At 42.9% G+C, this 27,712-nt stretch overlaps 4 protein-coding genes across 8 annotated transcripts; 3 read left to right on the forward strand and 1 right to left on the reverse strand.

The window, feature by feature from the left end:
* Positions 1-837: 837 nt before the first annotated feature.
* TMED2 (transmembrane p24 trafficking protein 2) lies at positions 838-7,584 on the forward strand. Of its 2 annotated transcripts, XM_064466289.1 has the most exons (4): positions 848-1,097; positions 2,348-2,540; positions 4,954-5,061; positions 6,081-7,584. In XM_064466289.1, exons 1-4 carry the CDS (start codon positions 927-929, stop codon positions 6,203-6,205), a joined length of 597 nt encoding a protein of 198 aa, XP_064322359.1. In that variant the 5' UTR covers positions 848-926; the 3' UTR covers positions 6,206-7,584. The 2 variants fall into 2 exon arrangements, with proteins under 2 accessions (XP_064322360.1, XP_064322359.1); XM_064466290.1 differs by lacking the exons at positions 4,954-5,061; positions 6,081-7,584 and adding an exon at positions 2,960-3,015 and having other exon boundaries at positions 838-1,097.
* Positions 7,585-7,709: 125 nt separating this feature from the next.
* Positions 7,710-19,394, forward strand: DDX55 (DEAD-box helicase 55). 3 transcript variants are annotated; one of them, XR_010375299.1, is made up of 16 exons: positions 7,710-8,126; positions 8,854-8,904; positions 8,991-9,077; positions 9,668-9,759; positions 9,872-9,934; positions 10,661-10,810; positions 11,276-11,465; positions 12,054-12,136; positions 12,511-12,642; positions 13,709-13,801; positions 14,470-14,584; positions 15,238-15,406; positions 15,782-16,074; positions 16,570-16,732; positions 16,990-17,050; positions 17,153-19,394. XR_010375299.1 is itself a non-coding variant. In XM_064466273.1 (15 exons), exons 1-15 carry the CDS (start codon positions 7,920-7,922, stop codon positions 16,995-16,997), a joined length of 1,896 nt encoding a protein of 631 aa, XP_064322343.1. In that variant the 5' UTR covers positions 7,710-7,919; the 3' UTR covers positions 16,998-19,394. The 3 variants fall into 3 exon arrangements, 2 of the variants coding, with proteins under 2 accessions (XP_064322343.1, XP_064322344.1); XM_064466273.1 differs by having other exon boundaries at positions 16,990-19,394; XM_064466274.1 differs by lacking the exon at positions 9,872-9,934 and having other exon boundaries at positions 16,990-19,394.
* Positions 17,030-21,715, reverse strand: EIF2B1 (eukaryotic translation initiation factor 2B subunit alpha). The gene is made up of 9 exons (XM_064466288.1): positions 21,669-21,715; positions 21,496-21,597; positions 21,207-21,343; positions 21,007-21,123; positions 20,386-20,498; positions 19,419-19,487; positions 18,307-18,382; positions 17,984-18,109; positions 17,030-17,484 (listed from the first exon to the last, which is right to left on the reverse strand). Exons 1-9 carry the CDS (start codon positions 21,679-21,681, stop codon positions 17,329-17,331), a joined length of 909 nt encoding a protein of 302 aa, XP_064322358.1. The 5' UTR covers positions 21,682-21,715; the 3' UTR covers positions 17,030-17,328.
* A 25-nt stretch (positions 21,716-21,740) lies between these two features.
* GTF2H3 (general transcription factor IIH subunit 3) lies at positions 21,741-26,243 on the forward strand. 2 transcript variants are annotated; one of them, XM_064466285.1, is made up of 13 exons: positions 21,741-21,814; positions 22,136-22,215; positions 22,550-22,659; positions 23,269-23,432; positions 23,693-23,755; positions 23,994-24,023; positions 24,843-24,871; positions 24,957-25,031; positions 25,290-25,343; positions 25,577-25,645; positions 25,773-25,908; positions 25,991-26,027; positions 26,109-26,243. In XM_064466285.1, the coding sequence occupies exons 1-13, from the start codon at positions 21,805-21,807 to the stop codon at positions 26,176-26,178; spliced, it is 927 nt and encodes a 308-aa protein (XP_064322355.1). In that variant the 5' UTR covers positions 21,741-21,804; the 3' UTR covers positions 26,179-26,243. The 2 variants fall into 2 exon arrangements, with proteins under 2 accessions (XP_064322355.1, XP_064322357.1); XM_064466287.1 differs by having other exon boundaries at positions 22,553-22,659.
* Positions 26,244-27,712: the final 1,469 nt, after the last annotated feature.

Here is a 27,712-nt window from a genome sequence, read left to right on the forward strand (position 1 = left end):
TACCTTTGTCATACAACTGAAGGCAAACGCAACATCTGTGTATTGCCAGGGTACCATAACGGGCACTTACATGGCAAACACAAACGCATAAGTATTTCCCCAGAAAGCCAGATTGTGCTTTAGTCTTTACATCTTCTGCAGACAATTAAAACAGCTAGCCATGAAAACAGGCTTCCTTAAGCTGAGGCATGACTGTCTGTATTTCCGAGCAGAAGTTTTTACTGAAAACTGGCATCTAACGACGGCCGTGCAAGGAACTGCTTTTCGTGCACGGTTCGTCTTGGGCGATGCAAAGCCCACCGTGTATCCTGGCCGTGTTCTCTTGTGCGCTGTGAAGAGCCCGCGGGCTGGGCTTCCCCGTTACATTCTCGATCGTTGGCTGTTCCCCAAGTCTCTACCCTGCTGTAGCAAGTTTGGGTTTGCCAGGCTTCAGCAGCGGCAGCAGCCTGGACCGCGTGGGATAGGGGTGACAGCCGCCTTCCCGCCCGCATCTCTTCAGGCGCCGCCATCCCGCTTTCCCGCCAGCGCCTCCTCATGCGCCGCCATCCCGCCTCCCGCCCTCCCGCCACCCCGCCCCTGGACGACGCCCCCTCAGCCCCTCTCCCTCTGATAGGACAGCTCTCCCCGCCTCGTTCTGATTGGCCCCTCCCCGCCGCGTCTCTGTCCCCCTGCTCCGTGCTGATTGGTTTCTCCCGAGTGCGAGCCCCGCCTCCTGCGCCGCGCCGTCCCCGCCTCAGGGTGTAGGCGTTCACTTACCGAGCGGTCCCTTAGCGGCCGCCGTAGTACCGGCCGTACGTGGCAGTGGGGTTATGCAGGCCTATGAGCGGCGGCCCCGTGCCCCGGAAGGGGCGTGGTGAGAGGCGGAAGCGCCCCCTCCCCTTCCCCGCTGTCCCGCCGCTGGGCGCCCCGTCCCGCTGGGCTCCGCCATGTCGCCGGTGCTGGCGCTGCTGGCCGCGCTGGCGGCCCCGGCTGCCGCCTACTTCGTCAGCATCGACGCGCACGCTGAGGAGTGCTTCCTGGAGCGGGTGCCGTCCGGCACGAAGATGGGGCTCATCTTCGAGGTGGCGGAAGGGGGTTTCCTGGACATCGACGTGGAGGTGAGGCGGGAGGGCGCGGCGGCGGCGCTGAAGGGGGGGGCGGTTGGGCCCTGTCCCGCCGTCGCAGGGCTGCCCCGGGCTGGGCCCTGCGCCCTCGCCCCCGCCGTGTGTGTGTGTGGAGGTGGCGGTGCCCGGGATGGGGGCGGGGAGGGGGAGGACAAACACTGACCCGAGTGGGGTTAGACTGCCTGACAGATTTGAGACAGTCCGACCTGGTGGCGTCGGTGGATGGGGTACCTCCTCGGGGGGTTTCGTCTCCGAAGGCTGCCGGTCGTTCCGGCTGCTGCCGCAGAAGGCAGCCTTCCCGATCCCAAGGCTGTTCCCTTGGGGTTTTCCTCGTTGTTCTGCTCGGCACGGTCTTGTCGTAATAAGCCCTTTGGCGGGAAGAAGCAGCAGGGTTACGCCTTGCGAAAACGCGTTGCTTATTCTGAGAGCAGCGTGTCTCCCCTTGAATGAAGAGGCATTGGCTTCGATCAGGGCGATTGCCATCTTGGAAGTTGTAGCTAAGTCCTTCTCTCCAATAAGGCATCAAATCAGCAGGAGAAGAGTAACTACGAATTCCTTTCATTTTGGTGAAGAGTGGGTTGTTGGTTGTCGCTCGTGTGAGAGAGCTGTTGCTGAGAACGAGTATAAAATTGCACATGGCTCCGATGCGGGACAGAGTCGGGAAGCCATGAAATCCCACTCGGTGTCACTAGTGGAAGCTCGGCAGCAGAGCTCAGTGGGATGGAGGCCTTAAGACCACAGCGATCCTGCGTGCTCAGGCCTTCAGTCTGTTTGAAACGGCGACCGCAACAATGAGTGACTGTATGGCTAAAGTAGTGTTGACATGTGGGAGAATGTCTTTTTAATTTTTTATCCCCCCCAAACATCAGAGGTAAGGTTTCCCTGCTGTTGTTAATTTGGCTAACAGCCAGGGCTGTAGATAGCTTGTGGTTTACTTGAATGCTTCTTACCCTGACTACAGAAGGCAAGTAATCTTGGCCAATAAGGGAGGCTTTTGTAGGACTTTCTTTACCAATAAGTTGTTCTGTTTTGCTTTTTTTAAAAAAGATTTCTGTGCAGAAAAATGTATCACTGCTTTTGAGCTGTGGGAGGGAAAGCATGGAGAATGCCGAACCAGTCAGATTACAGGTGGTATTGATAATTCTGACTGGATAACTTCAGAATGTGCGTGCAATGCTGCAATGGCGTATTTAAAACCGCTGTATTTTAAATAAAATATACAATGCTTTGTTTTCCCCATCCAGATTACAGGGCCTGATAATAAAGGAATTTATAAAGGCGATCGAGAGTCCAGTGGAAAATACACCTTTGCTGCTCACATGGATGGAACTTACAAGTTTTGCTTTAGCAACAGAATGTCCACCATGACTCCCAAGATAGTGATGTTCACTATTGATATTGGGGAAGCTCCAAAGGGGCAGGACATGGAGACAGAAGGTGAGGAAGACTACTGGAAAGGAATTAGCTCCGGCTCGGGACCTTTTCCCTACATGCATGACTTCTGAACTTGACTAGGATTCTCAGAATTCTTGTTTCTTCAGGCTGTCCAGTTAGCTGTTCTCTTGCACAGCTAAAGTGGATATGGATGTTTTTAGACCTCATTATACGATTTAATGCAAAATCACCAGAGAATCACTTGGCCAGCTGCAGAAACTAATGCTTTCATTCTTTAGTCTTTTCATCAGTTCCATTCTCTGATTTCTGGTTTGCTCAGCAGTATGTAGGCAACTGCGTGCGTTAGTTAAGCTCTTTGATAAACGTGCTAATATAAATTTTTTCTCTTAGCTGTGTAAATTACTGTTTTATCTGCAGCCTTTTGTCCTGTACTTGTGTTCATCTCTTACACTTTTCTCTAGGTGGTGGAGATACCTGGGATGGTATGTGTACTGCTTTTTGAAAGCTCCTTAGCATCTTGCCTTTTGCATACGTTTATTCACTAACGGCTAACGTTTGCTTTTTCTTTGTAACCTTTGTTTGTAGCATGAGAATGTCTTTTTTAATAAACTACCTAAAAGGTCTGATTCTGAGCAATGCTGAGCACCTGCAAGCTTTCATCGAGAGCTTTATATACTTAGCAGCTCTTGGGATCAGGTCCTTGAACTGTCCGTGACAGTTTGTCTTCAGGTGGTTATTTATGGCTAACAGAAGACTTAATCAGGAGTTTTAGGTGAAATTAAACTAAAACACTGGACATGCAAGAACACTGGATATTTTAGACAGTGTTTGCTTTTTGTTGCTACAGTAGGTGTTGAATAATCAAGGCCTTTTGGAAGCAACAAGCTTCTTTTAGGTTGTTAATTCCTGATAATGTTACAAGGGGAAAAACTTCAGACTTGACATTTGCTGTAAAAGAAATAAATGAATGTATTGGGTAACAGGTTATAAAGTTTTATTTCGAAATCACTAACTGTAGCCAGAAAGGCAATAAATTCTCGTTTTCTATTTTAGCAAGTAAATAACTGTGTGCATTGAGTGCTTGATATCACTTGAAAAGTAACAAATTCCTAACTTTTGTTTTAATAAGGACTCAGTTAAATCTTTTATTGAGTCTGAATATATCTGTTTTAAAGAATATTAGTGTAGCTTTAAATTCTTCAGGCAAGCACTTTTTCTTGAGTGTACTTTTTTGGAGTGTAAAAAAAAAAAAAGTGAAATAAATCCCAGCAACTATAATTTCTTCTCTTACTAATAAACTGTACTTACTGCAATGTCCAGTTGGCCGTGAAAATAAGTAGCTTACGATATTAGCAAAGTGAGTGTGGTTTACGCAACTATTTAAGATTTTAATAGTAACTTGTATAAGTGTTACTCTCTGGTCCTCTTTTTGATTGTTCCCTATAAGGTGTGTATTTTAATAGCTTTATTTTCAGATGGTGATCTGAAACACTGAACTTATAAATAAAAAATGAGGTAGCTTCAAAGTCAAGTATGTCCCTTCAATGGAGAATGTGTTGGGTTTTGTGTCTTCGTTTTTTTTACGAGAGCTGATTGCCCAGGGCTTGTCTGTGGAATGATATCTTGAACTTCTCTTGGTGCTAGAAAACTTTGAGCATTACTTGCGTAGTTTGTAAATTTGTAAGTGGCCAGTTCTTTGAGCATGAATGTATTTAAAAGATCCTGCAACTGACAGTCAAATCACTAAATCTTGGTTCTCTGATCCTTCCAGTTGCTGAACTATCTCAGGCTAGTTCTCTGTTATCACTGGTTTGGTATTTTCCTCCTCTCCTGCTTTCACGACATACCAGAGTCTGAAGTCAGTTCCTGCCCTCTGCCCGGCCCCTTTGGCATTGTTTCTGCTGAATGCTGTGCTTCAGCTAAACCAGAAGATCACAAGATGTGATATGTTGCTTCAGAAAGTGATCTCGTTTTGCCAGCATCATGATCTTAATCTAAATTCTCAGTCATTCTATTTTTGCAAGCTTAACAACTAGGAAAAGCTGTAACGTTAAGATAATTTGCTTGGAATATATTGGACGATATTGGCAAAGTAGATACTAGTGTGTGATGCTGATCTCATGTGTTCTGTTATTCTGTTTTTCTGGAAAAGCGTGCCCTTATTGGAAATAAGTGGTCTGTACTGACTCTAAATTGCGTGTCTTCTGACTCCTAGCTGGATGTGGAGAAAGATGTTTTCACACTTATTAAATATCACAGAGGCGCGTGAGGAAAAGTGGCGCTATGAAAACTAAACTTTACTTTGCTGTAAGGATAGAAAGTTTTCAGCTGTACAGACTGCATTTTTCAGAACTACTTCTGTGACAGGAAATTAAGTATAATTGTTTGTAAATTTTAACAAATTGTTTTTCGAGTCAGTATCAGCCTTTCTGATGCTTCTGAAATTCTTCCGCAGCTCATCAGAACAAGCTAGAAGAGATGATTAATGAGTTAGCAGTGGCCATGACAGCTGTAAAGCATGAACAGGAGTACATGGAAGTTCGTGAAAGAATACACAGAGCAAGTATGTGTCTTTGACTTAAATGCCTTCTCCCTCTCAAATTAACTTACAAAATGTGATTTAAAATACAAATCCATCAAAGCTATTCCAGGTTACTAAAATAAACAAAAATTTTAGATCAAGTTCTGAGGGACCTGCTTGTACAAAAAAGAATGTAGTTGATGCTTGCAATCCTCTTTAAATTGGCTTGCCTCTCATGTAATGGAGATTGTTGTGCAAAATAATCTTTGCTTAATTGGTGTAAATTTTATAGGTCTTTGAATGGTGTATTCATGAAGAGATGAGTAATGGTGTGGTTCGGGGTGGGTGTAGGCTGGGAGTGAACTCTTTCTTGAAGTGAGTGTGGTTTAATAATTGAGACAAAGTCCTTTTTTTAATATAGAGCAGAACTACTGTTATTTCCAAGTAGAGAATATGGTTAACTCTCCAGTCACAACCCTCACTTTCTGAAATGCAGCTTTAAAATATGACTGAGCGTGCTATGTAGGACCTTAGGGGAGGGTCAGTGAGAATAAAGGACAAATTTTTAATGTGAAAAGACAACATTATATTAAAGCCCTGGCCCCTCAACTTTCCGAACCTATGAATGTCTCCAGTTTTATGACTCTTGTTACTAATGGTCTGATTTAAGAAAATGCTGAATTTTTAGAACCCAAGATGATGAACCTTTAGAGGTTAGAAATTCCCCACTTGACTTTGAGCCCATAATGTCCAACTGTTGCTTGAAAAACCTTCTGTCTGGTCTCTCCGAAGGTAGGCAGAGTAGAGAAAGATGCTGCAGCATATATCCAAAGTTGAGGTTAAAACATCTGCTTGCATAGCAAGGTGTTCAGAAGAATGCCCCTCCTCAGCTCTGGGGTCTCATCTCAAAGACTGCAGAATCCTGCTGGGACACTTGCAGTGGCACAATACAAATAGCAGTGGTTTATGTGCAGTACTTCAGTTCCAATCACAAAGTGTATTTTCAGTTTGTTTTAAATGCTTTGTTACTTATGTCTGTCTTTTTTTCTTTCCCCCAACAGTTAATGACAACACAAACAGCAGAGTGGTTCTCTGGTCATTCTTTGAAGCTCTTGTATTAGTTGCCATGACACTGGGACAAATCTACTATCTGAAGAGGTTTTTTGAAGTCAGAAGGGTTGTTTAAGAGTACTTTTCTGGTCCTGGATTTCAGTTCACTGTCTACCAAACATCCTGGTCACAAAAAAAAGTCATTTAGTTTCTGAACCCTCTTTACTGAACTGTAAAATTATTGCTTATGTTCCTCCTAGTTAAAAATGAATTGTTTTTATATATCTTCTGTAGCAAAAGCTGTGCTGAAATCTTGTCACTTAATTGGCATAATCTTTTTTTCACTTAAATCTGCCTAGTCTGTATGCTAAGCGAGGTCTGAGCAAGCTGCAAATGCTGTAATTCAGCTGTAGTAACAAGCAATGTTGATGTCTTTTCTAACTTTTTTTCCCCCCGTTTTCGTACTTGCAGTTCTGTCTGGGGAAATAGTACGAGGCCCTAATGTGACTGTTCGCATTTTTGAGATTTTTAACCCTGTGGTAGGTGTTACAAAACCAAAATAATCCCTTCTTCACTTCTATAAGTTGCCAAGGAGACGTGATTGGAACTTTATTCTTAACGAATAGAAGACAGCTGACAACTTCCAGTCTAGTACTCATACCTAGTTGCTGTTTAAACGGAAGTCTTCAGTACCTATCCTAATTACATTGACTTATTCCCAAAGTTCTTTTAAATTAACTAGTTGATATGAAAATACACTTTCTCCTCTCATTACCGAATGCTCATCGTATGGATTTTAGTCTTTCACAGGTTTTATATTGAAGCCAATTGTGTGCAGTGTCTTGGCAAACAGTAGTTAACCCTTTGGTTTTTGCAGGTCCAAAGCTCCGACTGTTGGCGCTGTTGCAGAACGCATTTGCGTTCAGGAAATCTGGGTTCCTGATGCCAAAGGGTTAATGATTCCGGGGGTTTATTGCGATGCTATGCAGCCCTTGTATTTAAGTTAAGTGGCAGGCTCTGCCATTATCTGATCATAATTAGCATAATGCTAAATACTGGTGTGTTTTCTTTTTCAGGCACATGTAGGTTTGTTTTTTGTATAAAGTTTCTTTCCTCAGTATCTGATGATTGGTTTAAAAATTCAAGAAGTGTCTGATGTGGGTGCTGAGCCAGGATTATGTTGTGACTGATGTACATTAGTTGTAATCATTTTTGGGGGTGGGGCGGGGTCTTTTCCAGGGGTGAGCCTCTACAAGTAACACACAACAGTTTTGTACAATTAATTTAAAATTTGTTACAGGTTTTCATGTTCCAGGTAAAGTTTTTTCAACCTTGGGCAAACACTTGCAGCAGTTCTTCAGAAAGGTGGCTGTTACACCTTATTGCAACTGTTGTGTGCCAATATTTTTGTGTAAAACACTTAAAATTGAATTCTAAGGTGTACATTTAAAAATTGCTTGTGAATCTAACTATGACCCAGGTTCGATAAATAAACAAATTCTTTAAAAAAAAAAAGTAACTTTATTTTTGTATTAATGCTTTAAGGAAGTATGGTTTAATGCTCAAAAACTTTTCGTAAAGTATCTCAGGATGTCAGGAAATTGTCCAAACTCCATCCCACTTTGTGGGCGGGTAGAAGAAATTGCAGGTAATTCTAAACCCTCGGCTTTGCTACTCCACCCTCGGCAGGTGGGAGTCCCAGTGCTGCCATATGACCCGCAGAAGTACTTACTTTTAGCGCAAGCAGTAAGATTTGTCCTCTGGACTTGCAGGGCGGCGGTTGCTACCGCGTTTTCTCACAGAGGAGGCAAAAACCCGCCGAGTCTGGCCGGCGTGGGGGCGGAACCAAGATGCTGCGGCGCCTGTTTCCGCGCGGCCTTGCCGAGGCGGACCGCGGGGCGCGGGGGGACGAGGCCGGGCGGCGCACCGGGCCGGGGCGGCGGCGCAAGATGGAGGCGGTGACCGAGGGGAGCTGGCAGTCGCTGCCCGTGGCACTCAGCCCCGGCGTGCTGCGGGCCCTGCGAGAGCTCGGCTTCGCCCGCATGACCCCGGTGCAGGTAGGGGGACGCTCCTGGGCCACCGGCCGTCGCGGGGAAGGGGCAGCGGGGAGGCAGAGCCTGAGGGAGGGTCCGGGCCGTGTCGGCAGCCCCGGGCCAGCCCCGCCGGTGGGAACACGTCGGGCCGTGGGGCCGGTCACAGCCCCCAAGCCGCGCGTCAGAGAGGGCGGCGGTTTCTGTAGCAGCGACAGAAGTCGCGGCCTTCGGCTTCTTCTCACTGCTCTGCATAGGGAACGTTTACGGAGAGCTTTGGTGTCCTTCGGGGGATTTAAGGCTGAGAGACCTGGGTCAGTTCAGCCTGGAGAGAAGACTGAGGGGGGATCTTGTCAATACTTAGAAATATCTGAAGGGTGGGTATCAAGAAGATGGGACTGGACTCTTCACTGGTGCCCGACGATGGGACAAGGGGCAATGGGCACGGGTTGGAACACAGGCAGTTCCAGCTAAACATGAGAAAAAACATCTCCTTCTGTGCGGGTGCCAGAGCAGTGGCACAGGCTGCCCAGAGAGGCTGTGGGGTCCCTTCCCTGGAGACATTCACACCCTGCCTGGACGTGGTCCTGTGCCCCTGCTCTGGGGGTGCCTGCTCCAGCAGGGGTGGGATGGGATGAGCTCCAGAGGGCCCTTCGAACCCCTACCATTCTGTGATCCTGTGATTTAGCCTCTGGGAGATTTACTTCTACTGGAGCCAATTAAACTGTTCATGTGACGTTTCTCTTTTTTTCAGTCGGCAACTATTCCGCTCTTCATGAATAACAAAGATGTTGCCGCAGAAGCGGTGAGTGCTTTTTCTTGGTGCAGTTTGTTGCTTTTCTTGGTTTGTCTCTGGAGCTGAGAGAGGGCTAACTGTTTCCCTTCTCACAGGTAACAGGCAGTGGCAAAACCTTAGCATTTGTAATTCCCATACTGGAAATTCTTCTCAGACGGGAAGAAAAATTAAAGAAAATGCAGGTAAGATGAAGTTATTCAGTTCTGAGTATGTTTTTATGATGTGTCAATAAGATTTGACAACTTCAGGAGGAGTACCAATACAGAAAATTGCATATGCACAAAGTGACTGTGCTCAGCTCTTTGGTGTAGCAGTAACAATAGACTGGTTAAAACTTGCAAATAAATTTTGGGGTGCTTTCTTTGCACTTTGATACAGCTTTTTATTTGATGTGAACAAAACAGGTTCCTGAGCTACTAAAACAAGTGTCTTAAAATATCTAATGCTGTGACATACAGCTAACAAGATGTTTGTACGCTTTTTAGTGTCCATTGACTTTGAATACGTTTTGGCATACAGAGAGCTTTGCTATTAAATATCGTTGTTAAATACTGTCCTTTGAGCAGAGGTATTTTGCACATTGATATAATACCTCTCTCATAGGTATTTTCTGCTATTTTATATACTTTATTATATTTCTATGGAAATGTCTTGTCTACAGCTAGGATCATAAACGTGGCTCATGTTCGCCTACCTTGTAAGGGAGAAGTTTCCCCAAATCTTTCTTCTAGTCTGTTATTTTCCATAAATTCCTTTTGTTTTTCACACGCAGGTTGGAGCTATAATTATCACACCAACGAGAGAATTGGCTATTCAAATTGAAGAGGTGCTGTCACATTTCACAAAACACTTCCCCAGGTTTAGGTGAGTGAACGTCAGGCTTGTCATGACCATAGTTCCTTTTACTTTGTACTTCCATAATTTGTAAACTAGCAAAACTTAAAAGATCATCAGTCTTTCTGTTTTATTGTTTTAGTCAGATTCTTTTAATCGGTGGTAGGAATCCCATGGAAGATGTTGAAAAGTTTAAAGAACACGGGTGAGTTGATTGTCAATAATTTTTATCAGTGCCTCGCAGCCGTGGTTTTCTCTTTGCCCTTAGGGTTTTCAAGTTAGGGCTTTGGTCCTGATGGTGCTAAAATTTAACAGGACTGCATGAGCACATTAGGGTGTGTGCTTAGGAAATTGTGGACTCTTTTCCTTGAGTGAGATAACACCGTAATGAGACAATAGGAGAAGATCGCACATGAAATGAGTACCATGTACGTGCTGTTTGGGTGAAGAACAGCTTATGGCATTGGGAGCCGAAAACTCTTCACTGGGTATTTCAGTTCCTTCGTTCTTGTGAATGTGGTACTAGCAGTAGGCTCTAGTGAGATTGAGACTGTGCTGATGAATAACTTTCTGAAACTGGTGCTGATACCGATGATGAAGTTTTAGAGCAATCATATTTGCCACTGGCTTTTGCATGGAGGTATGAAAAAATTCTTGTAGCTGATAGCTGCTTTCCGTAGTTGCCTATTATATGCTAAACTTTTATTACCACAAATGGTGTGCTTTCACCTGAGCGCTTTTCTTCCATCGACATAGTGTCTGAAAGGCACTGAAATATGGATACAGTTAGAAGTGACAAAGTGAAATTGTTTTATTGAAGAATGCAGTCAATTTGTGTGCAGGTTTGTGCTGTGATAATGACGTTAGCAGTTCCCCCTAAGTCTTTGCCTTGTGCAGTTACAAAATTGCTGTGTGTTTCGTTCACAAACAGTGGGAACATCATTGTAGCTACACCAGGCCGCTTGGAGGATCTGTTCAGAAGAAAAGCAGATGGGCTGGATCTGGCAAGTTGTGTGAAGTCGCTTGATGTGTTGGTGTTAGATGAAGCAGACAGACTTCTAGATATGGGCTTTGAAGCAAGGTATTCAAATAATAAATTACAGTGATACTTCTGAAGTTTTAAATGAGTCATGTATGACTGATGTGAATGAGCATGGCCTACAATGACCTCCAAAGTTAGTTTTGTTCTGTTCTTTTATCTCTCTCTGCTCCGTAGACTGCATAAAGCAATTGCTAAGAGTGAAGAGAATCAGGAAAGAGTGGATCCTTGATGAATACAGAGTTTAAAATTTCTTTTTTTTCTGGATATAATTAGCACATGCTATATTAATGCTTGATTAATTATCATTATTTACACATCAGAGTGGCTTAAAACACTTAAATAAGCTTTGTCCTTTTCTCTTTCTCTCAAAGTTAAGATAGTTCAATAGAAGATTGGCACTTGATAATAAAAACTATTTTGCTTGTAAACTCTTACTTCCAGTGATGAAACTTCTTTCTGAGGGCACTCCTGGGACAGTTACGTTTTACATTTGCTTACTTGCAGTTTGAATGCCATTCTGGACTTTTTGCCCAAGCAGAGACGGACAGGTCTGTTCTCAGCAACTCAGACTCAAGAGGTGGAGAACCTAGTGAGGGCAGGTCTCCGGAATCCTGTCCGCATCTCGGTGAAAGAGAAGGGAGTGGCAGCAAGCAACACACAGAAAACTCCAATGCGCCTGGAGAACTATTATATGGTGTGAACCTCTGTGCTTCCTGATAGTTTCTTGGTCCCTCTCTTTTTACCCTGGTTCTGTCAGCAAGTTTTTAGGTCTTGGCCAGTTAGGATCCCATTAACAGAGGAACCAGAAGTCTCAAAGACATAAAGCTCTTGCAGGTTCTCCAAATATCAGTAATCGAGCTAAGGAGAAGGACCTAAATTAGCAACTCTGTTGTTTCCTGCTCTGTGAGTTTTGTTTGGCTGGCCAGGAATTGTGGTAACCCCAAACTAGCTGCGGTGCTGTGGCTCCTTGACCGGCTTATAGTGAAGGGGGGTGGGAGGAGACTGGCAGTTTCAGAAAAGTGGCTAAGGGATACTTCAGATGCTGCTGTGGGAGGGGTGCTGTGGCTGGGGGAGGGAAGGCTGGGAGCTTAAGTATTTGTCTTCACTTAAAATGAGATACATAAGAGAGTAATATTCCACATGATGAGCTGTGGTACAAATGACCAGTGTTAAGAAATTATGCCCGTAGGCATTTATCGGTGCACAACAAATGAAGGAAACTGGCCGATCACTTTGTATCGAGTCCATTTTCTGATTTTTTTTTTTCTTTTGCATTGTATAGATCTGCAAAGCAGATGAAAAATTTAATCAGTTGGTGCATTTTCTTCGACAGCACAAACAAGAGAAACATCTAGTCTTTTTCAGGTAACTCTGTTTCCTTGTGAAAACAGTATGGGGTTGTATTACTTAAATTCCAAAACTGCCCTGTGTTGACAAGGACACAACTATTATAAAAGTGATTCATTTTAATAGCTGTCTTGTAGAATATGGTGCCTGAAAGGAGATTGATCATTGCTTCATGTCAGGATTGTGTTGAACTTTATTAAACAAAATGTAAATTTTATATGCATTTTTAAAGTAAGGCATTATAGGTGATTATATGTTAATTACAAAAATGATGTACATATTCTAAATATATAAATTTTTGAAAGGTCTCAGGCCACTATAGCTTGACTGTCTGAGACAGATCAAAAATGCATCATAATCTTTTGCTTTTATGCCTATCTTTATCACAACAGCACGTGTGCCTGTGTGGAATACTACGGGAAGGCTTTGGAATCCTTAATTAAACAAGTGAAAATAATGAGCATTCACGGGAAAATGAAACACAAGCGTAACAAGATTTTTACTGAGTTTCGGAAGCTCCCAGGGTAAGAGCACATGAATGGGCTAAGCTGGCCAAAAGTGAAAATAGTGAGGGATGCGTAATTTTGTCTGATAATACTTTTGTGCCACTTAAGTGTGGAAGAGTGGCGTCGTGCTGAGAAGAAGGATGCGAGTAGCTGTTTCTGAATGTGGTTATAATAACACCAACTATGCTTAGGTATCAAAGGATTATCACACACAGAGTGAAAACATGGCTGGAGCATGTCCAGCCTAATTTAGGTAATCCGTGTGGCAGCATGGAAGGTGCAGGGACGTGGATTTAGGATATCCTGTGATCCAGGACCCTCTGCAGTTCGCGGTGTTTGCTGGCCAAACGTACGCACTATGAAGCCTATGTTGCTGCTGCTGTCTGTGCTGCTGTTTTAATTGGGCACACTGTACTGTCACATGCTCCAACCATGCATCAGCTGTGCTGTATAAACATACCATCCATAGGGAACTGGTAGTGAAAATAACCTTTTCCTGGTGGGTAACCAGAGTGGAAGCCCAGGATACTGTTTATTAGTATATGAACAAGAATACGGCAACACAATGCTGTAATTTACCTGCAGAACAGTATGCTGTCAGCTTTGCAGGATGTTGTTAAGAAACTCTTGCCTCATTAGCTGTCATTTTCTATTGCATGGGACCTGAGTTTTAGCATTTTATAAGAAAAATAATTACCAGCAGACTGGAAGAACAACTCTTTAAAATAGCATGCTAAAGTTGTCGGCCTCTTAAGTCTTTTATTAAAACGTTTATAGTATTGCATTCAGCTGTGGTGCATGCAGTGGTGATTTAAAAATAGAACTTTTAATAGGGAATCGATTTTTTTTTTTTCTTAGTGATATTTTGGCTGTAATATAAATAATTTCTTTTTGTAATGTTACGTAGAGTTTCAGTTGGTGAAAGCTGCAGCTACCTTCTAATATTTGGTCTCTTTTCAAAAAACAAATTATTTAAAACGCTTTGTTCCTTGTTCTCCAATGTAGGTGCAGGCTACACAGCTGGGGGGAGACTGGCCCTTTTAAAATGACATTTTAATGGAAATATGCTTTTTCTTTGTCCTAGGGGCATTTTAGTTTGCACTGACGTGATGGCTCGTGGCATTGACATTCCAGAAGTACACTGGGTTTTACAGTATGACCCACCTAGCAGTGCAAGGTACAACTTCAGATCTTAAGAACCTTTTCTTTACTTGTGGTCATGTCGTTATACTGGTAAGATATAAATTGAGAACACACAACTGCAGAAAACACATTTAAGTGCTGCCTGGAAGTTAGCCTGAGCAACACACAGAATAATGCGTGAACGAGGGAGGTTGGAGCACTGCCATTTTTGTTGCAACTGCTGTGAATTGAAATGACTTTGCGCTGCATAATTCAAATGGGTGGTCACCACTTGTATTTGTGTGAAGAGGTGCTCTGGTGCAAGGCTTGGTGTGAGAATATCAGAGAAACACCGAGAGGTGAGATGCTGGGGTGAACGAGAACTGAGAGTAGGGACAGAGCTCTTTGAGGAATGGTACATTGAAAGCTCACCTGAAAGGTGCTTTTGCATGTATCTTAACTTCCATTGTCGTAATTCTCCCTACAGCTCACTTAAACTTCACCCCCAAAACAGCTACCCTTGCTTTAGGGTACAGTCCTAACAATTGTGTGGGACTGCTACACGTCTCTTGTCTTGCATTTTACTAATTCTGGTTGGTTTAGTTCAAAAGTACATAGCACTCTCCTGTCTTCCGTTCCACAAGATTTGCCCTTTTGCTGGCTAATACTTCAAAATCAGACTGAGCATCTCCCGTTAAGTTAGCTCCATGTGTGTCGTTTCAGTGCCTTTGTGCATCGGTGTGGTCGCACTGCACGGATCGGCAATGTAGGCAGCGCACTTGTCTTTTTGCTTCCCATGGAAGAGTCTTACGTTAACTTTCTCTCAATCAACCAAAAGGTTAGTAGACTTTTATTCTACCCCAAAGCAGGGAAGAGCAAGGGAACTGAAGGTCATAGGTATAGGTCATGTTTTAGCAGAAGTGCACAATGAAAAAAGAGACAAAAGCCGCTTATTAATCACCAAATGCAACTATCCGTTACAACATGATTGCTCCCTGTGTCACCTACCAAGTTTGTAACAGGAGTATGTGACGCACTGAGTAAGGAAAGGCTTTTTGTTTCTAAGGGTGTGTAGAATGGGCATTTCCAGAAGGGCAGCACTGGCTTCCACTCCTACCCCCAGCCCTGCCACCACTGGGTTATACGCTGCACCCTCTGTGCTCTTCAGCTCTGATAATTTCCTGTGCCTGGTCCTGCATTTGTGGGATTCATTGTGTAAATTCTCTAGAGGCCTGCTAATGAGAAGGTGGCTTGCTACAGCATGAGATGCAGATGTTGCCTCCCTTGAGCTGCAGTATGTGAGCTCTTCTGCTGGGCTAGGACAAGTGCATGCGGGGCTGTAGTGTTGAAGTAACCGAGTAAAAGGGGGAAAGGAGCTCAGAGCTCGCTGAAGATTAACTGGGGAAGAAGTGTGTGTTTGAAGTTTCACAGCGCGCTTTAAATCATTCAGCCGAACTTTTCCTTTTTTTGTATTTCTCTTCTGGTTCTCAGTGTCCCATGCAGGAAATGAAACCACAGACAAACGTGCTAGATCTGCTTCCGAAGCTGAAGTCTATGGCCCTTGCTGACAGGGCAGTGTTTGAGAAAGGGATGAAAGCGTTCGTGTCTTACGTCCAGGCTTATGCCAAACACGAATGTAACCTGATCTTCCGAATAAAAGGTAGTTCCCAGCAGGGGATGGCATCTTCTACCGCTCCTTTCAGAAGATGGCATTTGGTTTGGCAAAAACCATAGTATTATTGTCCACACGCTTCAGCTACTGATTCCTGTTCTCAAAGTTACTTTCTGCCACATCAGATTCTGACAAAACTTATTTTTCAAGTAACTTGTTTCTCATCGTCAAGAGAAAACATTTAATTAGTAAGTTTGACTAAAACTCTGATGTAAACATAAATAAAAATGACTTAGTATTGTTATTAGTATTAAGTATAGAATGAAACCAATACAATAAGATAGTGTTCTTTTCTGTGACTTGCTAAATTAAATTAACTTCTTATCCAGCAGGAAACTGACTTTATCATCTTTATTTTAACAGATCTGGATTTTGCTAGCCTTGCCAAAGGTTTTGCATTGTTAAAAATGCCGAAGATGCCTGAACTAAGAGGAAAATGTTTTCCAGACTTTATTCCAGTCACTGTTAATACGGACTCCATTTCATTTAAGGATAAAAATAGAGAAAAACAGAGACAAAAGCAATTAGAACAACAAAGAAAAGAGAGAGAGGAAAATGGAGGGAGAAAGAAATTAATAAAGAACAAAGCCTGGTCAAAGCAGAAAGCCAAGAGGGAGAAGAAAAAGAAAATAACAGCTAAAAGGAAGCGTGAAGAGGTAAACTCTGCCCGTTCTATTAAACTGTGTGTCGGTACTGTAGCACAGGCCCATACTGTTGAATGTCAGCGCCGTGGGATTTTGGTTTGATGGAATCAACGACTGTAAATTAACTTTTTAGGACCTTGACAGGCAAAGCTTAAAAAAAATTACAGAGAAGCTTTTTAAAGCCAAACACTAAAACAACTTCTCGGCACTCTGATGCAAGTCAGTAATGCCACCAGCATCGGTAACATGAATTTCTGTTTCTCGGTGCAGCAGTGTGGCATGATGGCAGACAGTACGTGGGTGGGGTTTTTTTTTTCCTCTTCGCTTTTTTCAATTCTCAACAAGTGTAACTGAGAGTTAGATAGTTTCTTAGGTAGACATTGAGGAGTATTTCCTGCTTGGAAACTCCTGGCAAAATCCGAGTTGTAAACTTCTCTTGTGTTCAGCTGTACAGAATGAAAGCCTTCTGGTGTTGTGTGTAATTTGTTATTTTCCAACTGTCAACAGGGCTCTGATATTGAAGATGAGGATATGGAAGAGCTGCTGAATGACACACGACTCTTGAAAAGATTAAAAAAAGGAAAAATTACTGAAGAAGAGTTTGAGAAGAGACTAACAGGCAGCCAGAGCAGACTCAAAGCAGAAACTGTTGCTGACTTAGAGTCTGAAGGTTGACAGTTACTCTAACCGTGCTTTTACACTAAAATACTGCCTATTTCAATAAAACTGTATTTTTGTAACAAAATAATGATGCAGAGAACAGAACTGATCTAATTTCTTCACAAAGAGACCTAGCATCCATAACGACATACAAATAAGCCTGCAGTTAAGAACAAAGCTAAAAGCACAGCTCTCGTCGTTGTGGCAGGAGCTGCAGAATTCCATTAGCAGCCTCGTGCATTTTTTCATTTTGTTTTTTTTTTTCAGGTACGTAGCACAGAGCAGTAAGCAACAGCAATCCTCAGAATGAGTTTGAATACACCATAAGGTATTTTATTTTACAATATCAAAATACTCCACCCGTATTTAAAATAACTTATTTTAGGTCTTCAGAACCTGTAGTAACATTTGAATTTTTATTTTTTAACAGTGGTCCATCCACATGTAACGTTTTGCTTTAAGAACTCAAGAAGGCTGATAATGACATTAATCCTTATAATAATGTCGCCTCCTTACCACATGCATATAACCTGCATCATCTTCCAAGTTCTTACAAGTGTGATAGTCACTGAAGAAGATGATACACCCTGTACACCTACTCCCCTGTTACAGGTAGAGTTTGATAAGTTCATCGCTGACAGCTGATGGAGTTAACACTCCGAGGTCTGTAAACAGTAACGTAATTAGTGATGGTGATGTGTAGTCAATCCAGGGATGCTCCTCTGTTAGATTCTGACTTGTTTTCAGAGTGTCAGCTTTGTACTAGGAGGAAACGGAGACCATTAGTTATTATACAACTGCCCGTTAAAACCTCTTTCGGGTCTCGGGCAGATGTTTGTGGTAGAACTGAAGGAAGTCAATTGCTTTAATGAGGCATAGACTGGTGGCACCTTGGTCTCAGCTGTTTTATCTTGTATAAAGAAGATAAAATTTACATTTATATTAATGTATAATAATGTATATTAAATATTACAATTTAGTATACAAATACAATTTGTAGTTACAAAGTGTACTTATTTAACTGTTTCTTGTCCTCAGCCGCTCCTGTGCCCCAAAGGAACCGCTTTAGGAACTAAATGTTAGTATTACAACAAATTGGGACTGTTTGACACGTGACTGTAACATGGAGCAACTCCATATTATGTAAAGTAAGCTGCAGTAGAGAGATCCAGATAAATGAAGACATGCTTAGACAAAAGTTGTTCATAGGCATGGAAGTGTGCAGCTCAGCTGGCTAAGGAGTAATTTGAATTTCTCTTACCTTAAACTTATCTGGGACATCCTGCTGATTTAGAGGGAAAAGTCTTACAAACTTGAAACTTTCTGCTACCACATAAAATGGCTTATTCTGCGCTTTGGCACACACAGCAATTTGGTTAGTGCCAATCTGTGGAGACAAATGGAAAACAACATGCAGACTCAGTGCTAGTGTGACATAATGTCCTGTTTCCAACAATAAATAGATGTTTACTGGATAATGTCCAAATAGAAAAGATTTTTCAGAAAGCCTTAAATTCTTCAAAGAAACCAAACTTTAAAAGTCTAGAGTTTACAGAACGATGTAATAAACTCACTGCCTATTACCTTGTTAATAATGCCTCCGCTTTCAACTACACCTTCAGCACCAACTAACACCAGGTCCACTTTCTCCATAATGTAGCTGTTCAAAGGGGGGAAAAAAAATCCAAGTCATACTGGGTAATGTGACAAATGACTTGCTGAACAGAACAGAAATTAGTAATTCAAACAATCTTTCACTTTTCTGAACTGGTTTAATCTACCTATGTAAGTCCACATTTTTAAATGTTCTTGGAGTGAGCTGTCATCTGCTTCCCTGGCAGGAATATTAACTAACTGTGTCTTCTCCAGCCATACCTGACCTTGGTAATTGTATAAATGCTGGAAGAAGTTGAAATCTGACTAGGAATGATACTCGGTTACAAGAACGTGGGTGTCTGTGACAAGATACTACCTACACAGTGAAGTGTAACTGCACTGGGATAACCTTGGCCAAATACGTAGCATGCTCCTTACCTAATCCCCTTTTCTTTGCATCCCTCCAATATGTTTTAATTTGAATATACAGATCTGAAAAGAAAACCATCAACTAAGTGATTTGAATAGACTTAAAGTGTTAAACAGAACCTGTGGACTTGTCCACACAAGGCACTATTAGAGATGCCTTGGTCAGCAGGCTGGTACATATTCTCTTGGAGGCAGCCTCTCGGGCATTTTGCACTTCTACAAGAATTGAGGTTCAGATTTATTATAATTCTTTCTTTTCTCATATTTCGGACTTATACTAAGTAGTGGTAATTTAGCTAATATTTTAAGAAACCCTAAAATGGTAACATGTATGCAAATTAGAAAAAAAAAGGTAGCCTTTTTGTGTAGCACCTCTGGGTGGGCTGGGGTTTTTTTTGTGTGTTTTGTTTTATTTTTAAGATCTCTCCAAGTTCTACACTTAGGTCTGACTCCGTTTTTCATTCCAACATGGACACATCAAGTACTTGTTTTGTAGCAGGCATATTCTCCTAATTGTGTACCTGAAGGTGTAACTAGTTTAGCCTGTTTGATGACTATGACAAACTAAATAACAACCTCTGTAGTTTCAACAAGCTTCTAGGAAACTTACATATAACGCTACCAAAATAAAATTGTGATGAACAATATTAAGGTGTAATGATCAGGCTTACCCAACTGCAGCATCCAGAATCACAGTCACAGGAATGTTCAGCTTCCTCAAGGCTTTTGCCATTTTTTGCCTATTAAAAAAACACATTTGAAGCTTAGAAGTCTCTTCCTTAAAGACAATGCTAGAAAAATAGTGTCTGAGAGACTGAAACCCCTGACTGTCCATGTTTCCTTGCCTGTAGTTTTGGTTTATGATGTGCCCAGTAACAAGTTCCTGTGTAGAAATGGAAACAAACAGATTACAAAAACCCCAACAAAAGTAAAGTTGGTTTGTTTTAGCAGTCAGGGATTACACTACAGAAAGATGACTCTGAACTATTATTAAGATGACAGATTACCTAAGCTGTCTTGGCATTTCCATCAACAGGGTGTAAGAAACAAGAAATAAAGCATGTGGTGCATTGCTAGAAATTATTTCAGTGAAGCTGGAAAATCATGTATTTTACTTAACATCCTTGATTCTAGTCAAAGCCTGTTTAGCAACATGTATGATGCAGTACATAGGATTTATTATTTCACTTATACAATAGTGCGTGCTCTGAAGAGGGAAAGCTTGCTCTCTTGCTATCAGTAATATGCCTTATTTGGCATCTTCAAATGTTGTTAGCTAAATTTTTTATTTTGCTATGCTTAATTAAGACTGGTTATTTTAGCCTACTTTTGAACCAGACAACTAGAAATGAATTGTCTCCCGTTTCCCCAGGAAAATGTAGGTTGCCTGGCACTGAAATTTAGTAAACCTTTGAGGAAAACCTAGGTAACAATGTTGTTAGAATATTCAGTTTTGGGAATTACTTGCTAATATTGGGGGTTTTTTACTTGTCCAGAATAATGTTACATTATTAGTGCCATTTACCATTTAAAATGCTGCGAACAAGCCTAGCAGCTTTTCTTACTGTATGACAGATGTGATGTTAGCTGTAACTTACCCTGTTAACCAAGATAAAACACAAAGTAATGAGCACTTGCCCTGCTTGATCTGGCTGTGATTCAGTAACATAAACACTGAATCGCTTCTTCGACTCAACAGCTGCTTCTAACACTCTGAGGACCACTCTTGAGTAGGCATGTGTCAATATTCGCTGTCAAAAAAAATAAATCGGACATTACTTTTTGTTGAGCTTTGGGAAACCTTTACTTTTGTAACAGGTGTCACAGCTTTTACATCACACAACTCAATGTTAATCAAATCAATGTTAAATAACAAATTGTTAAATTAACAGATCAATGTTAAATAATGTGTCACCTGTATTCTACAAATTGTGGAATAGCTGGACTTTACGTGGCCCACCACGATGGGGCCGGGAGTGACAATCTAGTACTTTAAATGGAATCTTGAAGTTGTGACTCCTCAGCACCTCTTAGAAGTAGACCACCAGTTAAAGATGGATTGCATGGAAACTGGAGTAAGGGGAGGAGATGAGTCTTAACAAACTAAAGCGATGGGTGATGTTACGCATAGGTACTCGCAGAAGCCGCCATCAGACAATGCTGTTGTGAATGTTAATAAGCTTCGCTCCCTTTTGGTTTTTCCATTACTGCAAGCAGCAGAGCGCCAGAACAAGAGTGACCCTGCCTTGGCCTACTTACGGCACCGTCTCTGATGAAAGGATGACACAGCTTGGCGATTTTGTTCCTCGAGAGAGAGACTTTCCTGAGGAAGATCTCCCCACGCTCGATCATGATTTCTTTGCACTTGGAGTAGTCCTGGAGAACACAGCGATGCCTGCTGTCAGGCTGGAGGGCCCCGCAGCAGGCAGCGTGGCCGAGCAGTGCGCAGCTGCCCTTACCGAGTACTCCAGGGAGGTGAGGCTGATGAAGCGCAGGAAGAGCTCCCCGGCAGAGGAAACGGCCACCGAGGAGTCCACCCGCGACAGGGTGTTGATGGCGGCCAGCAGGCTGCTCCTCAGGCCCTGGATGGTCTCCCCTGCGGGGAGGCGGAGGGGCACGGTCAGGGCAGGGCTGGGCGACCCGGGGCAGGGTGGGGACCCCCATCTCGCCCGGGGCTGAGGGGTGACCCGGGGCAGAGGGGGGACCCCTTCCCGCTCCGCCGGGGGCTGAGGGGAGACCCGGGCCCACCTCGGTCCTGCTTGAGGAAGCCCAGCAGCGCGCGGATGGCGGCCACGGCCGAGGCGACATCGGGGTCGTCCCTCAGCTGCGCCCTGAAGGTTTCGATCAAGTCTGCAAGGCAACGGGACGCGTCAGGCCCGGCCCGGCGCCGCCGCCCACCCCCCGCTCCCCTCACCCCTTACCGTCCGTGCTCATGGCCGCGGCCCCTCCCGCTACCCTCCGCCGCCGCCGCCCCGCCCGCCTCCGCTCAGGGGCGTAGCGCCGTGCTTTGGCGTCATCTGCAGGCGCCGGGAGCAGCCGGTAGCTTCGGCCGGCGCTATGAGTGCGGGTGAGGAGGCGGCGGCGGGGTCCCGGGGAGCGGGGAGGAGCAGGCCGGGTGGCGGCTCCGCCGGGTTCCCGCGGGAGAATACGGAGCGGGCCTCGGGGCTCGGCTCTCTCGCCTCTGGAGGGGGCTCCGCCGGCCCCTGGGGCCGCCCGCGCTGCTCCGCGGCGCCTGGCCGGCAGCTTCCCCGCGTTCCCGCCGTGCTCTCGGCCCCGCTCCGGCTCCTCTGAACTCCCGGCGGTACCGGGCGAGCCCTCCCGCTCGGCCGCCCCTGCTCGGCGTTTGCACGGAGCTCGGAGCGACGCTGCCGTGTTGTGACTCTTTCAGATGATGAGCTGAGCCTGCTGGTCATCGTCATTGACACGAACCCGATCTGGTGGGGAAAGAAGGCGCTGGGGGAAGCTGAGGTGTGTCTTCTGGGTGTTGGTACTGCTGATGGTGGTTTCTGAGGGAAATATATATATTTTTTAAATGTTAGTAAGTAGCCCAGAAATGGGGTTAGTCTTTGATTTCTGAACTATGCTAACATTGTCTGCTAAAACGTATATAATGGATATTAGAGTACTCTTAAAAATAGCTACCCAGCGTGTGTATTTCTCAAAGCCCTCTTTCTAAATGCTTCCTGTTAAGAAAGGAAGCTCTTTCTGCATCTTCAAGTTATTTTAACTGCGGCTATTTGAGAGATTTCTTTCTTAACTGTAGATGTTATTGTGCTGTATTTACTTTCTCCCTTTTTTTCAGCAGTTCACCCTATCAAAATGCATCGATGCAGCGATGGTACTGGGAAATTCACACTTATTTATGAATCGCACCAACAGACTCGCTGTAATAGCGAGTCACACGCAAGAAAGGTATGGTTGCTTCTTAACAGTGTAAAGGTTGAAAGTGTGCTTTCCTCTCTCTCCTGATTTTCTTGTTGGAGTGAAGTACATAACTGAAACCAGGTTTACAATGCATAAATATAATTGACTTAAAAACAGGAATTAACTAAAACTGTGCAGGAAAGAATCTGACTTGGTGCCTTACACAAAGCAAGAAGAAGGCTTATAACACCAAAGGGAGGTTTAAACAGAATTTTACTTCATATGGAGAGAGGGAGAGAGATGATGGTAGGCATGTGGTGAGCAGGACAATGCAAGTGGTAGAAGTTTCCTGTTTAGTGGCTGGTTTTCCCCAGATATTTGTGAGTCTTGGGATCTACCCCTAAGTGCAGGCATGGTATCCATTTGCCAGTTCTCTTACGGGGTATCTTGAAAGAGGGGGAGGTGAATGCAGTTTTTACTCCATTTTGGGTTTGAAGATTGCCTGCCCGAGGTAGTCTCTTTAATGTCTAAAGTATTAAAATTATTTAAAATTATACTTCAGAATATAAGCTAACCAGCTGCAGATAGCAATAGCATGTTTTTCTTACAAGGTTAAAGACAAAAGATGAATACTTTGGGTTTTTTTTTCTGTTTCAGCCGTTTCTTGTACCCTGGGAAGCGTTGGGCTTTTACAGATCTCTTTGGAGATGGTGGTAGTTCCATGGAATCTAATTGCTCTGGCAGCAAGGATGGAAAATATGAATTGTTAACAGCAATAAATGATGCAATTGCAGAAGAGATTAAAGACCTCATGACAAAAAGTAAGGAAAAGAAAATTCTAGGCTTAATATGCAGAATTGCAAAACACTTGGACTCTCAAGGAGTTATAGGAATTTCCTTTATTTTGATCATGTGACTTTTAATATGTTTAAAATAGATAAATTTATTATGCTTGAGACCTCAGGCCTCTGCATTAATACTATTTGCCAAAGATAAAACTTGTAGGACTATTCGGTACGGTCAGGTTCAGCAACTGTTTTTATATATAAAAGTAACTTTTGCAACTTTTCTTGTATTGCAGCTGACATGAGGGGCCAGCAAACAGAAACTCTGTTAGCAGGATCACTTGCTAAAGCACTTTGTTGTATCCTTTTGATCACAGAATCTTTAAAGCCTTTATGTATTTTTTTTAAGACTGTTTCTTATAATATTAAAGTTTTACTATTCCTGTTCTGTAATAATACTCAAAACTGAAATGTTTTTTAATAACCGTGTGTCATGCTTATTAAAATATGTGTTGGCTAAAGTGGTGAATATGTGGGATGGATAAGGGAGTTATTTCTAAGAATAGAACGTAGATTCCTTAATGCCAGCTAATATAGATATCAACAAGATGAGCAAAGAGGTAAAAGGTAATGCCTCTGATCCTGTTTTGAGTACTTACATAGATATTTGAATTAGAATAATGGATATAAATACATATGTACATACAAAAAAAAATGCATATGTTTTGACATGCCCCTGTTTCCAAAATTGGCAATAATAGGTACACGTAATTTGAAGTTGCCCAGTTTAAACTAGGTCTGGGTGACAATTAGAAGTAAAGGACTTGATAGTTAGTCTGCATTCTTATTCTGATCTTCTGTTGCGTGCAAGTAAAATGAGTAAAACTAACTGGAATCTCTTTAGAACAACTGGAGGTTGAGAGGAACTTTTTGAAAGGCACATGCTGCACAAATCCCCTTCCAAAGGGACCACCTGCAGGGTTGTGACGATAGCTGAATTTCTTACTCCCTTTTGCGCTTCCTGTTGTGACTTCTATAATCAGGAAAAATACTATTTGTGCACTTTGCTATTTTGCAAGGAGCATACTGGACTAGAATCAGCTGTACGTTTTGGATTACTTTAATCAATGAGAAATACACTATAACTGGTGTTTCAACCAGTGAGTTGGTAATGAACGGCTTTGAATGCTGCTTTCCTGATCAACATCTAACTGCTTTTGGACAATAAATGAAGTGGGTCTGCTTTCACAAGAAGTCTGGATTAGTTCACAGATACTTGTCACTGAGGCTGTAAAACAGTTTCATATGTGCGTTTTAACTGAGATGTTAGCTCTAATGTCTTGGATGTTATCTATCTGAGATGATAGATGCTACAGAATTAACAGGGGAAACTACAGGTGATAGAAACAATGTGCTCATGCATTTCTTTTTCTTTTTAATACTTAGCCAATCAAGAAATGAAATCAAGAATTTTGGTAAGAGCTTCGGCTGTCAGTTTTATTTTAGTCTTGAAATCCAGTGATATTATGTAGGCTAACAAGTTTAAATTGGTTTATTTAGGTCATAAAAGCAGCAGAAGACAGTGCATTGCAATATATGAATTTCATGAATGTGATCTTTGCAGCACAGAAACAGGTAAAGCTGGGATTTTTTTTTCATATATATTCTATCAATGTGCAAAGATAACAAAATTGTTCATTTCTCTTATTATTATGTTCTGATCAACTGAAAGAGCTTCCCTATGGCTGTGGTGGTCTTGCAGCTGTAAAAGCATGTGCTTTTACATATGTGGAGTGCATTTATAGCAGAAACGGGCCATGACAGCAACACTGGTGAGGCTACATTGGTCCTAGCTGAATTTGTTTTTCATGCATTTCATCTCATTTCTTGCAGAGTATTTTGATTGATGCCTGTGTCTTGGACTCTGATTCAGGTCTTCTACAACAGGTACAGACTTCCTATTCTTATTTGCTGTTTACATTTACTTGTAGATACTTGATGCTTGATAGTTTGGCATATTCTGAAGCTCTTTTCTTTTCTTTGTTTCGAGAGTGGGTGTGGAAATACGTTTAGTGGATCTAACGGTTCCAACATGCAGGCCTTGTGCAATATGTGGATATATTAAACACCCCGTTAGTCTCATAAAACGCAAGAGTCTGATCATGCTCTCTGCTTTCCAGGCTTGTGACATTACGGGTGGCATATATCTGAAAGTGCCACACATGCCATCCCTTCTGCAGTATTTGTTGGTAAGTCATTTAAAAAACACTGCAGTGTTTTTCCTGTGTCAGATGTGAAACCTTACTGGCTTCATTGACAAGGTAACACAGCAGTACTGTTCCAACTTGCAAAATATTTTTTTCTCTATTCATGCAGTGGGTATTTCTCCCTGATCAAGAACAAAGATCACAACTTGTCCTTCCACCTCCTATTCATGTTGACTACCGAGCTGCATGCTTCTGTCATCGAAATCTTATTGAAATTGGTTACGTGTGTTCTGTGTGTTTGTCAAGTAAGTTTATAAATATTTAAAAGTCTGATTTCTTACACTCAATTGAACTGTTCTAGTTAGAGCCAATTCTTTTATTTTTCAGTATTCTGCAACTTCAGCCCTATTTGTAGTACATGCGAGTAAGTGTTTCGTCTTGTTTCAGGGGTGGGTGTGGAAATAGGTTCAGTGTATCTGATGGTTCCTTTTTTATGTTGTTTCAGGACTGCTTTCAAAATATCATTGCCACCTGTCATGAAAGCTAAGAAGAAAAAATCAAAGTTAGCTGCATAACAACGTTATGTAAATACACCATTACCTCTTCCAGTAATTCCATTAAATGGAACATACGTGAGAAATTGGTGGCGCTTTTTATTGGATATGAAAGAGATCTGTATGCAGTGTTATTACTTGTTTCTTAAGGGATAAATATTTAAATGGTATGTTTTCTACAGAGCCCTTTAAGTAACAAATCACTATATTGCCATGTAACATGTGCTGTTTTAAATACTAAAGCAGAAGGTGTTCTGGCCACTGTAATGTTTCACAGAATCCCAGGTTGGAAGGGACCTCAGGGATCATCTAGTCCAACCTTTCTAGGAAGAGCACAGTCTAGACAAGTGTCGTGGTTTAGCCGGCAGCTCAGCCCTGCACAGTCGCTCACTCACTCCCCCACCGGTAGATGGGGGAGAGAATCAGAAGGGTAACGCTCGTGGGTTGGGATAAGAACAGTTTAATAATTAAAATTAAAAGAAACAACAACAGAAATGCAATGTAAAGGAGAACAACGGGAGGCGCAAAGCCCCCGGGGGAGGGGGTAACGGAGGGGAGAGGGGGAACGAACCACACGCGACGCAGCCGCCTGCCGACCCGACGCCGAGCTGCGAACTGCCCCCCCCCATACTGGTCATGGTGTCACGTGGTATGGAATGAACCTGCCATTGGCCAGTCCGGGTCACCCGCCCCCACCATGGCCCCGCCCCCGCCACGCGGCAGAGCGCGGGAAGCTGGAAAGGTAGCCGACCCCCACGGTGAGGACCCCCACCCCTTCTCATCCAAAACCAGCACAACAAGATGGCCCAGCACCCTGTCCAGACGACTCTTGAAGGTGTCCCACCTGGCCGAGTCAATCACTTCCCTGGGGAGAGTATTCCAATGGTGACTGTCCTGAGTGAAAAATTTCCCTCTAGTGTCCAATCGGAATCTCCCCAAGAGCAACTTGTGTCCATTCCCCCTTGTCCTCTCCATGGGACTCCGTGTAAAAAGGGAGTCTCCATCTTCTTTGTAGCTACCCCTTAAGTACTGGTACATGGGGATGAGATCCCCTCTAAGCCTCCTTTTCTCAAGGCTGAACAAACCCAGCTCTCCTAGCCTATCCTCGTATGACTTCACATCGTATGGTTTCACACCTCCAAGTTATCTTCAAAGACAAGAAAGCTCTGATTATTTTTGTATGTTGTAAAGGTAAGAATGACCACTTCTGGTGTGTAGGATCTGAACCTTAGCACTATGTTATTCAGGGACTTCAACTTCTTACTAGCTTTTGCTAGCAATTTTTGGATTGAAACAATTTCAAAATAAATGAGCCAACATTTTCAAGATGTCTTAGAACCCACTTTTTTTTTCTTAAGATGCTAATTCCCCTGCATGTGCACTTAGGTGTATTCATATTCCTTTGACTGTACTGTCTGTGGTATTTCTTTCTCAATTGGATATATCTTCATTCACCAATGAACCCCCCTCCCCCCCCTTAAAATAACTTCAACAAATGCAAACTAGCTGGTTAGTCTTTAAGGTTGTATTTTGAAACTGGAAAACAGAAAATATA

The sequence above is a fragment of the Phalacrocorax carbo genome, chromosome 15 (assembly GCF_963921805.1).
Source record: "Phalacrocorax carbo chromosome 15, bPhaCar2.1, whole genome shotgun sequence".
Classification (NCBI taxonomy): Eukaryota; Metazoa; Chordata; class Aves; order Suliformes; family Phalacrocoracidae; genus Phalacrocorax; species Phalacrocorax carbo.